General features: G+C 50.7%; 1 protein-coding gene across 1 annotated transcript in view; it reads left to right on the top strand.

The window, feature by feature from the left end:
• Positions 1–21,428, top strand: part of DGLUCY (D-glutamate cyclase) — a 46,469-nt gene that overhangs the window by 4,100 nt on the left and 20,941 nt on the right. Inside the window, 11 exon segments of the mRNA XM_060001261.1 lie at positions 448–601; positions 691–706; positions 2,719–2,901; positions 5,591–5,713; positions 5,716–5,743; positions 6,877–6,999; positions 9,305–9,508; positions 13,079–13,339; positions 17,660–17,711; positions 17,889–17,960; positions 18,551–18,699. Of these exon segments, the coding sequence (XP_059857244.1) occupies positions 448–601; positions 691–706; positions 2,719–2,901; positions 5,591–5,713; positions 5,716–5,743; positions 6,877–6,999; positions 9,305–9,508; positions 13,079–13,339; positions 17,660–17,711; positions 17,889–17,960; positions 18,551–18,699 (1,365 nt within the window).

The following is a 21,428-nucleotide window of genomic DNA, read 5'->3' as shown; positions in this document are numbered from 1 at the left end:
GATTCAAATATCCATCAGCAATAGTTTTAGGTAAATGCACTGTAGTAATGAATACACCACAGAGCAATGAGAATGAACCCACTATTGGTGAGTGAAGGAAGGTAGACTCAAAAGACACATACCGTATGATTCCGTTCTAGGAAGAACATGTACGAAGGACAGGCAAAAGGAATCTGTGGCGTTAGAAGTCAGGGCAGTGGCTATCCCTGTGGGGGGCGTGTGGAGGATGATGACCAGGAGGGGCATAGGGGGTCCTGGGATGCTGGTAACACTCTGTGTCTTGACCAGGATGCCGGTTCCATGGATGCGTTCATTTTGTGAAAGTTATCAAGCTGTACACGTACGTGCGTTTTTCTGTGTGTATGTTACGCTTCAACAAAAAGTTAAGTTAAAAAGCCTCTACAAGAAGGAACTGACTGCATTCTTCCCTTCTCTCACCAAACCCAGGGCTCCAGCCAGCCAGTGTGGTGGCCCTGCCCAGGTCCCTTGCTCCGGCCTTTGAAAAGTTCTGCCAAGTCAACAGTGGCCCTCTGCCGCTGCTGGGCCAAAGTGAGCCAGGCAAGTGGACGTTGCCTGCCCTGGGTGCTGTCCCAGGTACCAGGTAAAAAACCTGAGTTTTCGGGGTTAAAGCTTGGGAGTGGCCAGATGCTGCAGCCAGGTGTGTCTGTCACCAGGAACCTCTCTGTCCAGCCTGGGGGACCCCATGGTGCCTGGCATGGAGCCTCACTCATGACTGTTGCTTTGGAAGGGGCTGCCGTCTTCGCATGTCCACTCCTACCCCTGTCCCCTGCCCCTGCCTCTGCCCTGGGAAAAATCTTTGGGACTACCAAGAAAGTCCAGCCCTGGACAGGTGGCACTGCCATCCGTCCACTTCATTGCCCAAGCTAGAAACCTGACTCCACAGGATTAAGAAGGATATAAAACCACCTGCAATTAAATCCAGAGACAGACATTGTTAATACTGTCATGAATGTTCTCCCAGACTTTTTTTTTTTTTTTTTTTTTTGCGGTACGCGGGCCTCTCACTGCTGTGGCCTCTCCCATTGCGGAGCACAGGCTCCGGACGCGCAGGCTTAGCGGCCACGGCTCACAGGCCCAGCCGCTCCGCGGCATGTGGGATCTTCCCGGACCGGGTCACGAACCCGTGTCCCCTGCATCGGCAGGCAGACTCTCAACCACTGCGCCACCAGGGAAGCCCTCCCAGACTTTTAAAATACAACATATGGAATAAATGGCCCTACTGATTCTGCTTCCATAGTAGCACTTGGGGAGCCCACATTTCTCCTGCCCTAGCTCAGGCTCACATCTCTCTCCGAAAATCCTGTGACGTCTTAACTGTTCTCCTTGTCCCACTCTTTCCCTCTCCTATTCTCCCAACCCATCCCCATCTTCTCTCCCCCTGGAGTGTCTTTTTCTACATCTGATCACGTGACTCCCTCATTTAAAGTTCTTTGGTGTAGGGACTTCACTGGTGGCGCAGTGGTTAAGATTTCGTGCACCCAATGCAGGGGGCCCGGGTTCAATCTCTCATCAGGGAACTAGATCCCACATGCATGCCGCAACTAAGGAGCCCACATGCCACAACTAAGGAGCTCCTAAGACCCAGCACAACCAAATACATACGTATGTACATAAATAAAATATTTTTTTTTAAATACAGTTCTTTGGTGCCTTCCTGTGGCTTGTACCTTACTTGATATCAGGCCTGTAGTGACCAGGCCCTGGCTCAGTACCTAACCCCCTCCGACAGTCCAGTCATCCCCAACCATCTCCTCAGAGAAAAAGTTCCCAGGAACATTCTTCTCTTATCATTTGTGGACTCCAGGGGTGGGAGGGGCCTTCAGAGCCCCACCTGGGTCCGAGGTCAGCTCCTTTGCGAGCCCCTCCCATGCTGCCCTCTCAGCGGCTCTGAAGGCCTTGATGCCTCCATGCTGTTCACATGCCGCTCCCTCTGCCTAGGATGTGCTTTCTCCCTTGTCCAGCTGGTGAACTCCTATTCAACCTTTAGGACCCAGCTCCAGCCTCTCTCCATTTGTGGGAGAGAATGGATTTCTCCCTTCTCTGAGTCACTCCTCTATCTAGGCAGTTAGCACTCACTGCTCTGTATTGCTAGCATCTGATTTCAATGGAGCCTCGCCTGCCAGTGTGGGATTTCAAGCTTCTTAAAGGCTGGCCGTTATCCTCTCCATCACTATAGCCCATCACCTGGCCTGTGCCTGGCACGGAGGAGCGACTCAGCAAAATGGTTTTGGAGTGAATGAAGAATAGGCTTATGACTGAAGACTTTCAACCCTGTGGAGGAGTTTCTCTAAGAGAGCAGAGAAAGACCTTTCCACTGCTAGCACTGAGAGCTTCCTTGTCCCTTTGGTCTGCGGGCCTCGCCTCGATGGCAGAGAGGACACCATTGTCCTTTTCTTGCTGGTTTGGCTGGTTTCCGGTTGAGGTTACAGGAAATATAATAGGGTAGAGGCAGGGGCTACAGTATATTCATGCTGATTTGATAGTTTCCAGTCTGGAAAGGATGAAGGATGTTGAAGGATGCCAGCAAGGCCCCCTGCCCAAAACTGTGCTCACCACCTTGGTGCTGGTGTCTGAAATTTCAGCCCCAGGTGTCCTCTTCTCCCTCCCCAGTCCTTTTTAAAAATGCATTGTCAGAGTCCATACCGAGTCTGGGGGCCTATGAGCTTTCCCTTGTGTCTCCAGGACGGGCTGTCCCAGTTCTGGAAGTATGAGTTCGGCACCTGCACGGGCAGCCTGACCTCGCTGGAGGAGTCCTCGGGGCAGCTGAAGGACATGATGGCCTTCCTCCTGGGCAGCAGCTTCTCCCTGGAAGGGGCCTGGGAGAAGGGGGGACTCCCCAGAAGGGACTCAGCAGGCCACGGCCACAAGGGTGCATACAAGGTAGGGACGCAATCCACAGGGGCAGAATGACTTGAGAACGTGGGTCATCTTGTATTTTCCTGCAGTGGGGAGAACAATGGTGCAGGAGGCAAGAGACCTAAGCTCTGGCCACTTTCTAGCTGGGCAATCCAGGACAAGCGGTTAACCTCTCTGGGCTTTTTTTCCTCATCTGGAAAATGGGACCACCAGCCTCTCCCCTGCCTACCTCTGTGAGCGCCCAGCATGCCCTTGGGAGTGCGAGTGAAGCCCTTCTGGGCAGATCACTGTGCTGTGTAAACCAAACCTGTTTGCATTTGTCTGGCTCCTTTAACTTCGGGCACCTCAGTGAGATTTTTGAAAAAGCTCCCTGGCAGAGGGGAGAGCGCGCCTGGCTGGGTAAATGCCCAGGGATTTGTGGCAGAGCCTTGGCCAGGCTGTTAGCTGCTAGGTCATGTCTCTGTCAGGAAAGCTGGGTCATGTTCTTGGCCAGAGGCGGCCGCTGGTGGTCACTAATGCAGAGTGGCTGCCTCTCGGATGACGTGCCCGCCACGGGGCCACCTTCTGCAGTGTTTCTGAGGTTTTATTCCAGCCACTGCTTGTCACGGGGTAGGGAGATGGGGGGAGTGGAGAACCAGATCGCTCGTTCCCCTGACCCCTTCTGGACACTTGTGTGAAGTCTGAGAACATACTCTGCTGGATGGATGGGCAGCCAGTGTCCACAGCCAGCCCCAGGTTTCTTTACGGAGGACGCGGATTGGAGATTTCATCTTGGGTCTGAGACGTTTATTAAAACTTGCCTGGTTTGGGCTCCTGCCAGAGGGGCCCAGGCTGCCTCTGATGAGAAACAAGGCTGCCCACAGTGCGTGCTGCTTTTCATGTGTGAAATATGTGTCTGAGCGGTTTTCTTGACGGTTGGGAAGGGGGGTTGCAGAACCGCAGCTGCTGGCTGCGCCCCTGCAGGGCTGGCCCTGGAACACACCGCTGTCTGTGGCAGGTAGGAGCCGGGAGGGCCTCGCGGCTCATCCTGGCCAGCCTTTCATTTTAGATGCAGAAGCTCAGGCTCGAGAGAGAAAGGGACTTGCCTAAATCCCAAAGCCAGGCTGGAACCCAGGACTCCTGGTTCCCATCTGTAAAATGCCCATAGTGGAGGTGTGCCAATTATAAGATGCTTTGCACAGAGGTGCCCATTGCTGCCCAGAGGACGTGCTCTGCAGAGCCATGGTCTAGCCACACCTCACCATCCCAGTGGATACCAGATAGCTTTCTGTTTAACATCGATGCCTCTGCCCGTTGGCTGCTGGGAGAAATGGCCAGGCTGCCATCATGGATTCGGTTGGCGGCCTTGAGGGGATGCAGGGGGTCCCCCAGAAGGAGGCTCCTTGGCCTTGAGGAGTGCTGCCGGTCTCTTGTGAGTGTCCCTGGCATGTGCTCCCTCCTGAGTGCTGTTCTGCAGACATCAACCTGGCAGGCACACCAAGGTTTCATCCTGCTACTGCCAGGGTGCTAACAGCACGTCCTTCAAGCAGCTACCAAGACTGTCCCAGTGGTGTATCCTCCTGGCCGTGGCCTGAAGCTTTCATAAGCCCCACTACAGGGACCAGAAAACATTCGGGGGGAAAAAAACCAACATAAGCAGGGCAAGTCACACAGGTCATCCTGGGCAGCTTCCACTGAGGCAGGAGGAGTGAGCAGGGCTCAGTGGGGTCTGTGGACTCATGGGGCAGAGGAGACCCTGGGGCCTCCTTCGAGGCTCCCGCTTCCTGGGAACCCTCTGCCTCTGATTCTCCTAGAGGTCTGCATTTGTGTTCACGGGCCCCTTGAGGTCTGAGGAGAAAATTCAGAGGGTCTATGAAATTGGGTGGGAAAAAATTTGCATTTTTTTCATAGCCTCAAACTGAAATGGAGTGTTTCCTTCCGTTATGATTGTAATGAAAGAAAAAAACGACACCACGTCAGCAGCCCCTGTGATTTGGTGGCTGCCCAAAGAAGTCACAGACGTGCCCATGTCACACTACAGTCCTTCCTGACACCTCAGAAATATCCCGTATGTTGATCGCTACTTCACACTTCCAAGGGTAGGTCTCCCATCTTGTTCCTTGCTTGAGTTGCTAATGAAGAAGCAAACCTATCGCTGTATCATAGTTTTTTCATAATTTGTTAACTGCATTTGCAGCATAATGGGTTTCCTTTGTAATCCTATGCATTTCCTTTTTCACAGTTAAAAATACTACTTCGACGCAGGTCCGTAGCTGCACCAGACTTCCAAAGGGGTCCAGGGTGAGTACAAAATTAAGATTCTCTGTTTTAGACCAATAATTACCAGCAATCTTCCTCATCTCTATGTCACATAAAAGTAGAAGCTAGGGGGCTTCCCTGGTGGCGCAGTGGTTGAGAGTCCGCCTGCCGATGCAGGGAACAGGGGATCGTGCCCCGGTCCGGGAAGATCCCACGTGCTGTGGAGCGGCTGGGCCTGCGAGCCATGGCCGCTGAGCCTGCGTATCCGGAGCCTGTGCTCCGCAACGGGAGAGGCCACAACAGTGAGAGGCCCGCGTACCACAAAAAAAAAAAAAAAAAAAAAAGTAGAAGCTATATTTTTATGATGGCTACTTGGACCTCCTCCTTCACTGAGCTGCTTTGAACTCTTGGTCCTGAGGGCTTTCATCTGTGCTAATTCTATTTTTTAACATTTTTTCACTTGATTTCTTGGCAGACAGAGGTGCCTTGTGCCACCATTGCTGGCTTTTGCTGCCCTCTGGTGGTCACAGTGAGGCCCGTTCCCAAGGACAAACTGGAACAGCTGGTGCAGGCCTGTTGCTCCGTGGGGGGTGAGCATATGGACAACCGGTTCACACTGGCGACCCAGGTCAGTGTCCACTCTCTTTCATGATTCTGCCAGCTGCACGTGGGCTTCTGCCTGAGAAGACGGGAACTTGGCTGTGTTCCTGAGTTCCCCTGACGTGTCCTCGTCTTTCCCAGCGGTCCTGGGGGTTCAGGCCCTGGACAAGACCCAGATTCCTGCAGTAGGTTTGCAGGTGCCCTTCAGGTTTGAAGGTGACGCCCTTGGCAGAATAGCCAGCCTCATCCATTGGTCCCTGTGAACTTCAAGTGAACCGGGGGTTGGGGAAGCAGGTGGTGGAGGATGTCAGCAGAGCTATTTGCCTTGAAATTTGAAATCATAGTAACCGCTAATCTAGGCTATTGTTCAGTGGCATATCTGGGCAGGGGACGGCTTCCTTCCAAATGTTAACTTGAGCCGAAAGCCATTGATCCCCAGTGTATTAACTCAATCTGCTGGCAAGTGAGCAGATCCAAGCGTGGAAGCTTCCCAGGCCTCTTGGAGGCTCTCAGAGGTCCTGATGAGAGCTTGGGATTGGGTCTTGGGTGAGAGTCAGAGTTCAGAGTAATTGAACTCACTCAGCTGCTTAACAAACAAAATCAGACAAAGCCCGGCCTTCTGCAAAAATGCAACCAGCACCTGTCACCTCCCTCACAGAAAGATGGTCTCAGGACCACCCAAAGCAGCGTGTCGGCAGTTTTATTATTAGTGGGATGAATTGAACCCAATACATCCATCTTTGCTGTCTTCGTGAGCACTCTGATATCCGGCCAGGGGTAGGGATGCTGTTGGTCGTCAAGCAACAGAGTTTCTGTCTAGGTTATGTGACTCGGTCTGCACCAAGATAAACTCAAAATCGCAATCTGTATGATGACAGTGTTGGACTAAATGCCCCCCTAGTCTCCTCCAGCAATCACACCAAGCATTTAAGATTCCATGCTCTGAAACTATGCCCCTCAAAATGCACTAGAAGTCAGCAAGTATTCTGGGTTGGTAAAGTCCGGATTCCTGGTGTCCTCCCTGGACTTCTCCAATTTACAGTGGTTCTGTGACTAGAGTTGCTCTTGGAGAAAGAACCATAAACTACTCAACATGTTCAAATCAGATAGTACCAGCCAGTGCAGGACCCAGTGGAATTCACTTTCTTCTTCCATCTGCAGAACTGTTGGGTATCAAAGATCTTTCCAAACCTGACCACGGGGAGCCTGTGGTGTGTCAGCCAGGGCACGTTCCAGTGTTCTGGCCTTCTCAGCTGACCAGTCTCGAAGCTGTCAGCGCCTGCAGTACGTCTGGGCTTAAGGGGGCTGTTACTCTGACCTAGGAGGGAATTGGGTGGGTTTCCAGTTCCTGAATGCATAGGATTATGGTGCAATGACTTAAGGAATAAAGTCATAAAACACAGGCCTATAGCCCACAGCAAAGATCCCTCTGACTGCTTTCATCCCAGTGCTGGGTCTCACCAGAGCAGCTTGTCTTTCAGCTCAAATATGTTTTGATTAAATATATTTCTATCAGCGGAAGGCTCACAGTCCAATCTAACAGAGGTGCCAGTTTTGCTTGATATTTTGAGACATCTTGGAGGTTAGTGGGGCTTTGAAAGCAAAGGTGAAGGCAAGCAACTCAATTAAGCAAAGCATTTCACGTGGTATTTGCCGGGTGTTTGAAAGCAATACTGTCGGTCCTTTTTTTCAAAGGCCAAGGGTGATATTACACTGAAGCGACACACGAGGGCCCCCTAACTAGCACACGGTAAGGTAAGGATGTGACAGAGACATTAAAAATAACTGTTGCAGCCCATTGTTGTAGACAGAGGAAGATTCTAGCCAGGTCAGCCCGGCTTGCACTACAAATAATAGAATTTAGTGCTACTTTCAATTTATTTTTAAAGCATTCATGGACGCTTAGCTATTAGAATGGCCTCATGATAGGGGAAGATTATCTCTAATATGGTGATAGGGGATTCTATTCGTTTATTCACACAAATGTATTGGGAGCCTACTCTGTGCCCAGATCTTAGGAATAAAATGCTATAGGAGACAAGATGCAGTTCTCAGGGAGCTTGTGGTCATTTACAAGTATGTGTGTGCTCACGTGTGTACACACATCCACACACCCACAGTAAATATCCTCCAGCACGATGGTCTCAGCCCTCTCCTGTCCCCTGCCAGGGGGATGCCCTGCAGAAGAGCTCTCACTGCGGCTGGGATCCCAGCACACGATAGCCCTTCAGTTCTGACTTGCGATAGCATGTTTGGTTGTAAATGAGAACAAATGACATCATTGGTCAGGGATCACCTTGAATCTTTCTAATTTATACAAATCATGCTCAAACTTCAATACTTAAACTTCTGTTAGCAATAGATTAATTGTTGCACATCTCACAACAGATGGGCCAAAACCCCATGTCACACTTCGAGCTGACTGTTCTAGCGTGTGATGGCTTTAGAGTGACCAATTTTAGGTTCTGCCCCAAACACAGAAAAACTATTGCATTCATCGAAATCCTTAGTTCTTCCACTTTTTATCACAGCTGAAAGTTAAGTTAGAATGCTTGACGCATCTGTCGGTAGGTTTTCCTTCTGAAGTGTTGGCTGACTTTGGCTTTCTGTTAGATCTGAGAAATTTTACGGTTTCCTGTGAAATCCAAGACATTGTTACTTACTCAATTCATGTCTACATTTATTGAGCACTTATTGTGTGCACTTGTGAGATGGATAAGCAATGGTCCCGCTTCTCTGGGAATATACAGCTGAGTGGGGTTAAAGTACTCAAGGATCATAATGACACTGAAGAAAGCAGAAGGTCTAAATTAAGTTATAGTGAGGATTAAGCACCTAACAGGCCAGGCACAAGGACATGAGAATGGATAAGATACAGCACCTGGTTCAATAATGCAAACCATCACCTATACCGAGGGCTTACACTGGACCAGGCACTTTGCTAAACACTTTTATGTGCATTTTCCAGTTCACTTCTGACAACAACCAGATGCGGCATTATCATTATTTTACAGTCGAAGAAACAGGTTTAGAGAGGATAAAGTCACATCTCATGCTCAAGCGTGTTCACCATGCAAAGTCATGTCTTAATAACTATGCTACAGTGCATCTGTTGCCCAGAATCTAGTGGGGGAGAACAAAATTAGCATAAACCAAAGCAAAATATGCGGGACATGAGAAAAATAGAAGCTATGTTCAGAGAGAACTATTTGTTAGCAGATCTAACAACTGCTGCAAAGTAAAGCAAGATGGCTTGATGCGTTGCAAGTGTTTAGTAAGTACTTTCTGATATCCACGGGATTGCATTGATGGAAACTCCTAGAGCCCCAACTGTAGCTGTGGGTACCTCACTTCTTTGCCCACACTCAACCCATCTTCACCTTCCTAAAAATCAGGGGCCCCCCTTAATGTGGAACTTGATTTAGTCGTAAGCCAGCTCGTCCTGGCCTGGTGCCAACAACTGGGTAAGGAGCGCCGCCGGCTGAGCCAAGGCATGGGCGCCATCTTTCCCATTGACGGTGGGCTAGATGGGCATGGACAGGGTTTGATGAAGTGGGCTGGGCTCAGACCCTCCTGTTTTGTGCCTTAGAGATGCCACTGGCTTTCACCAGCGCACCGGCTTGCACAGTTATGACTGACCTGAAGGGTACAGCGGCTCCGGCCAGATGTCTCACCCCTGAGGGAATGCCAGAGGTCCATCACATTTCCCAGGATCCTTTGCACTGCAGCATGGCGTCAGCTTCAGTCGCTCAGAGGGTCAGAGAACTGGAGATGATAATTGCCATCGACCCTGGTAAGAAACAAGCAGTCACACCTCAAGGACCTGGAGAAGTTCATCACTGATGAATGTTCAGGGGGAAAAGCAGCATGCCAACTGTATCTACAGTATGATTTTTTTTTTTAATGCTAATACTGTGTATGAATCCGGAAGAGAAGTAAATGCACCAAAATACTAACGGTGATGATCTCCGGATAGCGTGATTGCGGATGATTTTTTTTTTCTTCATTTTTTTCCCCCCAAATTTTCAACACTAAACGTATGAGGGAGTTTGGGAGGTGGGCACGTTCCCATCCAGAACTAAATTGGGGTTGAGTAGGGAAGAAAAAGGGAGAGGAATGGTTCCTAGGTAGTCAACTGCCACCGTTTAAACAATGTCATCCGTCATTCCGTAATAATGTCCCAAATCGTCTTCTTTTGTGCCATTGCCTGGGGTTGGGCGTAGACTAGATTTTGTGCACTGGGCAGCGATGATAGGAGGGGGTGTTGGATTGCTCCTCCTTGGCGGATCCTTGGTGGGGCAGGACCCTGCTGAGACAACCTCACAACAGTTTGCAGCCGACATGAATATTGTATTTGGCATCTCAGAGGATAGCCCTTCTGTGGTTTGAGAGCCGCTGACTTTCTAGACATGAGACAGGGCTGCTGGGGTCCAGTAGGGGTCTGCTGGTTCCAGTTAGGAGGAGGTTTGCTGAAAGGTGCTTGTCTGTTCGTTCATTCACTCATTCATTCATTCATGCTGCAGAAAACAGTTTCCTTTTCATGAAAACACATAGTAAGTTTGGGATATCTGCTCATTACAGATGCACGTTTCAGGACACACACATACATAGCGTCGTGGCTGTGTACACACAGAGTCTCTGACACAGCTGGTCTCCGTGGTGAATATTTTTAAAAATTCTGCAATGTTTCTGTCTCACAAACATTCTTACTCAGGCTGACGGCTCTCCTGCTCAGTACAAGCGTCATGAGGGAAGATATATTATTAGCTCTGCCATTAGCTCAGATAAAAAAGTAACTGGGAAGTAAATTTGCTGCAGACACGGTGCTCCCGTTGCTTAATCAAAATGATCTGGGAGGTCGTCCACAGCAATATCCTCAGTGCTTGGATGAACTGTGTGTCAAGGCTTGAAGCATGAAGCTCAGGGGATAGGCAGATTTATGACTGTCCAGAGGTGCCAATATTGTTTATCAAGGAATGTCTTTAACCCTCAAGAACAACAGAGGCTTCTGATTCCCACTGTATTAAATAAGCAGGTATAAGACTGATGGCCATATAGTGAACACCAGTCACAGAGCATAATAATAGAGTCACTCAGTCATTTTTGAGAGGACCTCACATGGCTGGCGTTTGAGGTGCCTGGAGAAGATGAAGAAATGCAGGTTTATAATGTTAATGTTTGTGCTAATAATAACGTCATCATAGATGGATGGACGGCTTTCAAGTTGACAAAGGTCTCTCTCCCCTCTTCTCTCTATCGGGGCTCACCACATCCTATTAAATAGGTTACATTCCAATTTTTTTCTTTTAAGATGTTGTTATTCTTCTCCCCACTTATCAACAGTAATTCATGTTTATTGTACAAACACCAGAAAACATGAAAGAGGCAATAAAAATTACCAGGTTCCCATCACAATTAACCATTATTAACAGTTTTATGTTTGCCCTTAAAGTCTTTTTCTTCAGTCTTGAACCTATAAGACTGAATGTATATATATATATATATATATATATATATATATATATATATATATAGATATATAGGAATCATACTGTGATACTATTTTAGGACTTGCTTCTTTCCCTTTTAAATGTATTGTGAACATCCTTCTATGTCATTAAATATCACCACAACATCCTTTATAGTGTTTGCATAGAATTCTATCTTATGAATGTTCTACCATTTTATTAATAGCCTATTATTTGACACCACAAACAATGCGGCACTGAACATCCTTATGACTACATTTGTGTACATACCCATGATCACTTTAGTAGGATAAATTCCTAGAAGTGAATTGCTGGCTCCAGTGGAGTGTACAAATCTAAGGTACAAATCACCCTCCAGACAAATGTTCCCGTTTCTACTCCCACGGGCAGTACGTGAGGGGCCCTTGCCTCACAGCCTTCCTCCACCTGGACCACCCCCAGCTCCATGTAGGAAAACTGATGTTCAGAGCAATCAAGGGACAAGGCCAAGGTCACACAGCTGTGACGTGCCAGTGCCTGGACTTGAATGTACGTTTCCAGATGCTGAATCTGGAGCTGTTCCTCCATAACCAGAATCCACACCCTGTGTCCCTCCACGTTGTCCAGGTACCTCGAATGCAAGTTGACGCCCCACACATCCCTTAGGCCCCCCCTCTCATTTCAGCCGCAGCTGGGGTGGGAGTTCTAAGTCACATCCCCCCGATGCACGGCACAGATACGCCCCGAGGTGGCCTGAGCATGGACGAAGGCACAATGGTATGTGATGGGAGTCCGGAGGCTGTGCAGCCTCCTGGGACTGGCTTGGCAGCCACGGTGGCATCTGTAAGATGCAGCTGGTGCCCAGCACAACCCCCCACCCCCCCACCCGCCGGGTTCACTGCAGCTGCAGTGGGCAGTTCCCAGCACATCAGCTTTCCACCTGGGCCTCGGGTCTCTCTGTTTCTCCAGGAGAGCAGGTGCAGCCCAGAAGTGCCGGGGAGTCAACGCCCGACAGGCAGCCTTCACGCAGTAGGGGGCAGAGCTGGTGCGTACGGCTCAGTCTCCCTGTCCTCTGGCAGGACAGTCCCCAGGGGCTACTGCTTGGTTTCTTAGAGGATCTCAAGCAGGATTGAGCCGCCGTTGCCTTTGGAGTTAACCTGCTCACTCACACATCCTTTCGTGGCTTTTCACCTCCTCCCTCTTCTGACTTCCTTCCTGGGCTCCCTCTCCACTGAAATACCTGCCCCAAGCCCTTGTCTTAGGTCTGCTTTGGGGGAATCCCCAGCTAAGACAGCCCTGTTTCCCTTCCTCCTTCTGTATTCCCTGTATTGGTTAGAGCTTGCTAAACTGCTCTAACAAATGACCCCCAAGAGGCTTTGCTCAAATACATACAGCAGAAATGTGTGCCTCTCTCACACAGCAGTCCAGGGCGGGTCCTCCAGGGTGAGTGTTCTAGCTCTGCAGGAAGGGGATCTGCTCCCTCGCGGTCACTCAGGGACCCAGCAGCTCCGCATCCCATCGTGAGACCCCCAGGGGGCGCTGGCTGTCAACAGCCCAGCTCCCAGGAAGGGAAGAGCTTGGAGTAGAGCCTGTGGGTGTACGACCAGGCCAGGGGGAGGCCACATCACCACTCCCACTCTCTTTCCACTGCTCTTCGATTGTCACATGGAGAGGACCTGGTCTCGAGGCCACACTTAACTGAAAGAGAGGCTGGTGGGCCCCTTACCCAGTGATCCTTCTCGACTGGCCCAGGAGGGGTCTGCCACACCTTCAAATCCACTTCTGAAACAAAAACAAGCAAACGAACAAAAAAACAAGCTACTGTCCCCATAAGATGCTACTTGGAACACAGTTATGTGATTTTGTGATTTAATTTTGTTTTTGCCTAATTTTAGGCAGCCGAGGTCTCGGACACCTGCTCCGTCCAGGCAAGCTGCTGCGGGCCTTCCTGTCTCCGTCCCACACCCGCTCCGTGCTCCGCACCACCGGCTTCCCCACGCATCTCAACCACGAGCCTCCGGAAGAGACGGACGGCCCGCCAGGAGCCGCGGCTCTGGCTGCCTTCCTGCAGGCCTGGGAGAAGGGGGTCTCCATGGTCGTCGACCAGAGAGCCTTGAATTTGTACAAGAAGCTTGTTGATGAGGCTGTACAGCGAGGTGAGCAGTGAGAGGAGGGGAGTCCCTTTAGCCAGATGAGGCTTCGTGGGCGGAGGGTGGAGGGAGTCAGCGTTTGTGGGACTTCCTCCGGGTGCCCAGGCACAGTGCTATGCACCTGACACGGGACGTTTTCCTTAACACTCAGAACAACTCTTTGATAGCAACAGCCTTATCCCCATTTTATAGATGAAGAGACTGAGGCTCTGAGAGGGCCAGGTGATCTAACCAGGTGGGGATGATGAGCTGGAATTTGAAGCCGGGTCCACCAGGCCCCATGATCCCACCTGTGCACATGTTTCCCCCCGTGAGAGGCAGGGGTGACCTGCAGAGGACACTGAGACACCCGGGACAGGCCTGGACCCCCGAGTTGAGGGTAGAATGGTCGAGAATAGGGTGGTGGAGAGACTGAGACAGCCGTGTCCCACAAAGCCCAAATGGGCAGGATGCCCCACGCTTCCCAGGTTCCCAGAACACCTAGATGGGCATCAGGGCCGAGAGTGCTGACCGTGCGAGCCTGTGACGCTGCTGTCAGTGTGTCAGAACCGGCCTGGGGTGCAGGGTGAACAGCTGCTACTCATCTCTCGTCGTTCTGTGGGTGTCACTCAGGCATCAGCCGGGAGCCTACCGCGCTTCCATCTGCCTGTCTCTCTGTGTCCCTCAAAATGCATTCTTCAGAGAAGTACTTTTGTCTTCTTAGCCTCTCAAAAGGGCTTCCACCTCAGGAAGGCATATCCTAAAGCGCCTGCTACGTTAGAAGTTGTGAAAAGGCTGTGTCTGGACATACAGAATCCATTTCACACGATGAGTGTGTATTGAGTACCTAATATGTGCCAGGCGCTATTTAAGGCTTTTGGGATCCATCGGTGAACCAGACTGACAGCCATCCCGCCCTCATGGAGTAATGGAGACGGTAAACAGCATAGGAAAATTATACAGTGCATGTGTAGTGTGTTAGAAGGTGATACGCTATGGAATAGAGTGGCCCGGGACCCAGGGAACGGGGACTGACGGGCCAGGCGTGAGGGGGGCGCGCAGGGGTGGGCTGCTCTCTTAAACAAGAGGGTCAGGGAAGACCTCCTGGACAGGGTGCCATGTGAGCAAGGCTTGAAGCGGGTGCAAGAGTGAGGCCTGGACTGGCTGCGGAAAGAGTGGCTCTGGCTGTGACAATGGCAATGAGGTGGAGTGGGGGCCCGGCAGGCTTAAGACAGGGCAGCAGCCAGCTGACCGGCCTGGAGTGGGTAAGGAGAAGAGGAGCTGGATGGAGGACAGAGGTCACGGTTAGGTTTTAAAGGATACCCCGGGGGCTCCCCTGGTGGCGCAGTGGTTGAGAGTCCGCCTGCCAATGCAGGGGACACGGGTTCGTGCCCCGGTCCGGGAAGATCTCACATGCTGCGGAGCGGCTGGGCCCGTGAGCCATGGCCTCTGAGCCTGCGCGTCCGGAGCCTGTGCTCCGCAACGGGAGAGGCCACAACAGTGAGAAGCCCGCGTACCGCTAAAAAAGAAAACAAACGGATCCCCCGGGTAGCCACAGGCACAAGCGTAGGGACAGGAGATGGGCCAGGTTACGGCAGGCGGGAGACGAGGCTGCTGCCCTGTGGCGAGTCCTTCTGTCCCCCAGTGATTTCAGCCACAGCTGGGGTGGAAGCTCTGAGTCACACAGATGGCCCAGGCCAGTGCTCTGTGGGGAATTCTCCAAAAACCCCTGCAAAACCACCCAGCCTGGAAGTATGGGGACTAATGCCTCCAGGGCCCCCTCAACCCGTGGAGAGTGGGAGCTGCTGCCTTGCCTCCTGTCTTTTGGAGACACGCAGGTCCCGGAGGAACGGAGACCCCATTGCCTTGAAAATGCACAAACCCTCCTGTTGGCTTCTCCTTCCCGTCCTCATTGTCCCTGTTCCCTCCTGGGATCATCTCCCAAATAAACCACCTGCACCCAAGTCTTTGTCTCAGACTCTGGTTTCAGGGGACCCCAGAGGGATGAATGGTAGAGATGGAGGTTGTGAGAAGCAGCCAGATCTATGTTTCGAAGGTAGAGTCGTGACTGCTCTCATGTTCGGGGCAGGGGACTGAGAGGATGGAATTGGCGTGGACTGGTTCAGGGAAGACCACGGTGGAGCAGGCCTGACCTTGCACCCTGTTGGTGAGGGTGTAAAATGGGGCGGCCGCTGTGGAAAACAGTATGGCAGTTCCTCAAAAAATTAAAAATAGAAAATACCGTATGATTCAGGAATTCCACTTCTGGGTGTGTACCCAAAAGAACTGAAAGCAGGGACTCAAACAGATATTTCCACACCCGTTTACACACCCAGCAGCACTGTTCACAGTAGGCAAAAGGTGGGAACAACCCAGGCGTCCATTAACGAATGACTGGATAGACACAGTGTGGTCTGTACATGCAGTGGAATGTTACTCAGCCTTGAAAAGGAAGGACATTCTGACACATGCTACAACACAGATGAACCCTGAGGACATTATGCTGAGTGAAATAAGCCAGTCACAAAAAGACAAACCTGTATGACTCCACTTATGTGAGGTGGGCAGAGTAATTAAAATCTTAGGGACAAAGGGTAGAAAGGTGGTTGCTGGGGACTGGGGTCGGGGGAAGGGGGAGTAAGTGTTTAATGGGTACAGGGTTTCAGTTTGGGAAGATGTAAAAGTTCTGGGGATGGGGCTTCCCTGGTGGCCCAGTGGATGAGAGTCCACCTGCCGATGCAGGGGATGCGGGTTTGTGCCCCGATCTGGGAAGATCCCACATGCCGCGGAGCGGCTGGGCCCGTGAGCCATGGCCACTGAGCCTGCGCGTCCGGAGCCTGTGCTCCGCAACGGGAGAGGCCACAACAGTGAGAGGCCCGTAGTTCTGGGGATGGATGGTGGGGATATTTGTACAATGACGTGAATGCGCTTAATGCCAGAGAACGGTACTCTTAAAGATGGATAAGATGGTAAATTTTACAGTAGGTGTGTTTTACCACAATTACAATTTGAAAAAATTTATAAGAGTGCAAGTTTGAGCCTGGGTAACTGAAAGTGTGGGTACCTATTAGACATGCAAGTGGGGAAGACAGCAGGCAATCAGATCCACGAGTCGAGTTCAGGAGAGCCATCTGGGCTGGAAAGAGGAACTGGAGAACAGTTGGCGTGTTGATGGCCTCAAAGTCAAGACACTAGATGACATCATGGAGGGAATAAGTGGAGACAGAGAGAAGGACCCAGATTGCGCCCTGGGACGCTCCACGCCCAGAGGTCAAGGGGAAGAGCAGGATCCTTCGTCCAAGAAGGATCAGCACTGAGGAAGGAGGAAAACCAAGAACCGTGTTGTCACCAAGGAGAAGGGAGAGCCAACTGTGCCCACTGCTTCACAGGCCGGCAGTCTCTTCCATCTGGCCACGCCCTGCTGGGTGTTTTTTGCTGCCCACTTTCCCAGAAGTCGCTCTGCCCTCCTGTTCACCTGACCGCCGGCTCCATGCTGGACCTCAGCTCAGAACTGGGTCTTGCCCACACAGTGGCTTGGAATTTGGAATTCGCTGTATTAGATTTTGCAGAACTTTCATTACATGTGGACGAAGAAAGTAGAAGCAATTTGGCCTTTTAATGACAATGATTTCAGTTCTTTTTTTATAAGTGAAGCCTGGGAAATGTTTAAAGAAGAAAGCTCAGTCATTGATTCCGTGTCTTGAAGATAAATTGATAAACTGGTTCTTTATGGCTTGGGTGCAGGGTCTCCGCTCGCCCCGACCTTCCTTGCCTGGGCTTCCTTCTCTCTGTGTGCCCCCCTTGGGGATATGCTATGTTCCCCACCCTGTGTGGCTCCCTGCTGCCCCGTCTTACTAGTATCCTGTATCCTCAATCCAATTTCAAAGAAATAAAGAGCCAGCCTTTACACAGCACCTGCTTTGTGCCAGGCCCCCAGCTTGGTGCTCGGCAAACATCACACCATTGCGTCCACAGCAATCCTGGGAGAGGGCCTGATTACCCCCATTCTGCAGAGGGGGAAGCCAAAGCTCAGAGAGGTCCCGTGGCTTGCCCAAGGTCACACAGCCAGGAATTGTCGTTTGGTTCTATTCAACCCCCTTGCGGGGCCAGCAGCCTGCCCCTCACAGCACACAGAGGGGCTGGGTCTTTCGACCTGTCGTGACTGCCCCCCATTCCCTGGGGTGTCACGTCATACACAGACTGTGCCTCACGAGTACCCCTTGATGGACAACTGCCCTCCTCTTGTCTTTCCCCCTAGACGAGGGGTGGAACTGGAGAAGGGGGTTGGGAGAGCCCCGGTAGGGGCGCTTCAGGAGCTCGGACAGTGATCTGGCTCCTTGCCCTCAGCTCGCCCCATCGACCCACTGGGGGGGCCGCGACAGCTCCCAAAGGGCTTGCGGTGACAACATGGGGAGGCTGGGGTGGGGAGCAGCTGTCTCGAGGCCGTATGGTTTTAACATAGACAAGGTGCTTATTTGGGTTGGCTTTATGTGAGGGGGTGAGGGGCTGATGATGGAGCTTATGGGGGTAACCAAAGCTCCCCCAACCGCCCCTTGATACTGCTGCTGGGCCACAGAGCAGTTCAGGAGCTCCTGCAGAACCAGCGGGACCTGAGCACTGGGTCCACCATCCCCGTCCCAGGCCCTCTGTTAGCCTCTGGATAAGATTTCGTCCTGGGCCAGCGAATATGCAAAGATTCTACCTCAAACGGCTCTGAGGGGGTTTAGTTAATGGAAACCAAATCAATTTTATTTTATTATGGGATTTGTGTGTGTGTTCCACATATTCTACAATAATATGTATTATTATTATAATTAGAAAGTGTGCTTTTTTATTTTATTTTATTTTATTGTTTTGCGGTACGCGGGCCTCTCACGGCTGTGGCCTCTCCCACTGTGGAGCACAGGCTCTGGACGCGCAGGCTCAGCGTTCATGGCTCACGGGCCCAGCCGCTCCACGGCATGTGGGATCCTCCCAGACCGGGGCACGAGCCTGTGTCCCCTGCGTCGGCAGGCGGACCCTCAACCACTGCGCCACCAGGGAAGCCCTGATACTGTTTCTTAAAATGATCTGAGAGACCAACGCCCAGCACAGGCTCTGGCACACAATGGATTTTCAACCAAGTTCTGTAGGAAAGAAGGAAACGAAGACGGAAGGGTCCTTCGCACAAACACAGGAAGGCATGAGCCAGCCAGGCACCTGGCTCTCCATAAGGACCCTGTGCCCTCACCCCGGCAGGTTTGACCATCTGGTGGCGATCAAGTGCACGGGAGGGGCTGCCGATGGCGATTACTACAACGCAAGGAAGAGGAACATCAAGCACTTGGTGGACCCCATCGATGGTCTTTTCCTTGCAGTGCAGAAGAGTTCTGGAATTTCAACAACTGGTAAGCAAGGGGCGCTGAGAATGCGACAAGAACATGTCAGCACTAAAAACCTTTTTTATTGACTGTTGAACACATGACAAAAAGGAGTTATATGGGACCATTGTTTTCCACTTCAGAGTTGGTCTTTGTTTATTCTGGTTGGTATAGACAATAACGATGCTGACATTTAGAAATCCAGTGTTCCCACGAGCAGGAAAGGGAAATGACGCTTAACTGAGCATATTCTATTTGTCCAACTCTAAAACATCAAAACTAATAATAAAATAATGACAATAATAAGCTCAAGCCATGGTATATTATTTTGGTCATACAGGGTGAATGTACCATATGTATTCTGTATCATCTTATGAAGTTTATTCATTTTTAAATATATCTTGAATGTATGATCAGTGTGATATTTTGATTGGGATCATTCATGTTTGTATAGAAATTTATGGTATTCAAAGAGGTTTCACAATCATTGTATTGTTTAAGCCTCTCTTAAAACCTGCAGGTAAGGCAGGTATAGTTTCCAAAGGTGAGGCCTAGGGAGGTAATTAGGAGTAGAGTCCAGACTCCCAGGGCCCTACCGACTATGCTTTTCGTGGGACCGTGTTGCCTTTATGAATTTCTGAAAGGCTTGATGTGACTGGGATGCCAGCAGTCCTCCCCTGGGGTGGGAACCAGAGCGTGGAGAAATGAAGGCACGTTTGTCGTGTTCCATATTTACTTTTTCTGTCCATTCAAACACTTCAGAATGTTTCCCAGGCCCATTAGTTGCCTTTGGCTTTTGGGGTTTTGATGAGACAATGAAAGCCTTCCTGGCTGAGTAGAAAATTTCCGCAAATCGCCCTGGTCTTTCCCAGAAGAGGCCTTGGGTGTGGTGCTCCCAGTGTGGCTGGCTTCATGCTTCCTGCCTCTCTGGGCTGGGGAGGCCTCCCAGGATACAGCGGAAGGGCTTTCTGTGTCCACACGGGCCAGCAGGGTCCAAAGAACCTGTAGAGCAAACACTCTTCCCCCGCTGAATGGACCCCCGATCTGTGCTCTTCCCCCAACGATGCCCCCAAGATCCCAGAGCAAGCAGGTGGAGCTGGCTGTGCTTTCAAGCTGCCCCCTTTGTGGACCCCTGGACCCTTCTCTTGGCCTCAGGAGCCCCCTGCTCAACAGAGTTGCCCCCCAAACCCTCCTTTCCCTCCTTTGCTCCATCAACACCCCTGTTCCTCAGTTCCACAGGCAGCTGCCTTGTCAGGGAATCACACTCAATTGAGAATCAAGACACCCATGTCCCACTCACTCCCCGGGTCCTGCCCCTCTCAGAGACTCTGTAAAGTGAGGTCAAGTCCACAGACGGGACACACCTGAGGAGCAAACAAGATGAACTTCATAAAATGTTAAAGGGCAGAGGCAGAAACAGACAAGATATCAGTGCTAGGTGTTGTTATTTTCTTTCATTCAATGGACTGTCATGGATCTAGAAAACTGTTCTGAGAAAAATCCTCAGGGTGAGGACCTAGGGCGTCTGGTCATCCACAATCATCGCATTCTTTTGGCCGAGACCAGGTCTCTGATGCCCAAGGTGAGTCAGCTCCAGGCCCCTCTCCACCATCAGGCAATGAATGCTTACCTCTGGTGGAATTCTTCCACATATTTGTAGAAATAGACACAAAAACAGTCACACAACAATTCTGTAGGCTTGAGGGGCCCAGCCTTCTGTCCTTGGGGCACTGGGATAATCCCCTTGGTGAATGGTTATCTTGAGGCAGCTGCAACCATCTTCCAGAGGCAGATTCAGCTGACCTCTAGTCTACAGAATCCTCCAGAAACACTTGGACGCAGGACCAAATGGTGTTCCTAGGGCACCACAGGCTGCAGGGCTTGTGAGAGTTTTTTGCATCTTGTTCCTACAAGGGTGGAGTTACCTGGTAATTACTTCTAGCCAGTTCACCTCTCTTGAACACCGTTTATTTCACCAATGAATTAAATAATATCTGACAGGGCTTCCTTGGTGGCGCAGTGGTTAAGAATCCGCCTGCCAATGCAGGGAACACGGGTTCGAGCCCTGGTCCGAGAAGATCCCACATGCCGCGGAGCAACTAACCCCGTGTGCCACAACTACTGAGCCTGTGCTCTAGAGCCTGCGAGCCACAACTACTGAGCCCACTTGCCACAACTACTGAAGTCCGCGTGCCTAGAGCCCGTGCTCCACAAGAGAAGCCACCGCGATGAGAAGCCCACACACCGCAATAGAGAGTAGCCCCCGCTCGCTGCAACTAGAGAAAGCCCACACCCAGCAACGAAGACCCAACATGGCCAAAAATAAATAAATAAAATTAAATTTAAAAAAAAAGAAAATTTCTGACATTTACTTATTCTAACATATTTATTCTAGCATTTATTATGCTACAATAATTAACAAACCTTCTGGTGCCTAGCAGATTGGCCTTTATTCTGTGGTCTCTTTCAAACGCTAACAGGCCACCCCTGGGGTGTGAATTCCTCATTATGCTGCTTCACATATTAACCAGGCGCCTATCTGGTGTAGATTAAAATTAACTAAAATGACACACATACATTTCACATACTTGAAACAGAAGGCTTTAAATTACAGAATTGACTTTAACAAACCTATACCCGTTCCCTTCTGCCAATGGAATGCTGTCTGGCCACAGTAATGAGACTCAGGGCCTTGTGGCCCCTCCCTGAAGCCGGAGCTACTGGCAAGGAGAGGAAGTCCTGGATGCCACCATCTC

This window comes from Delphinus delphis, chromosome 2, assembly GCF_949987515.2.
Source record: "Delphinus delphis chromosome 2, mDelDel1.2, whole genome shotgun sequence".
In the NCBI taxonomy this organism is placed as follows: domain Eukaryota; kingdom Metazoa; phylum Chordata; class Mammalia; order Artiodactyla; family Delphinidae; genus Delphinus; species Delphinus delphis.
The sequence above is the reverse complement of the archived record's forward strand: the minus strand, read 5'-3'. Positions and strand labels throughout refer to the sequence as shown.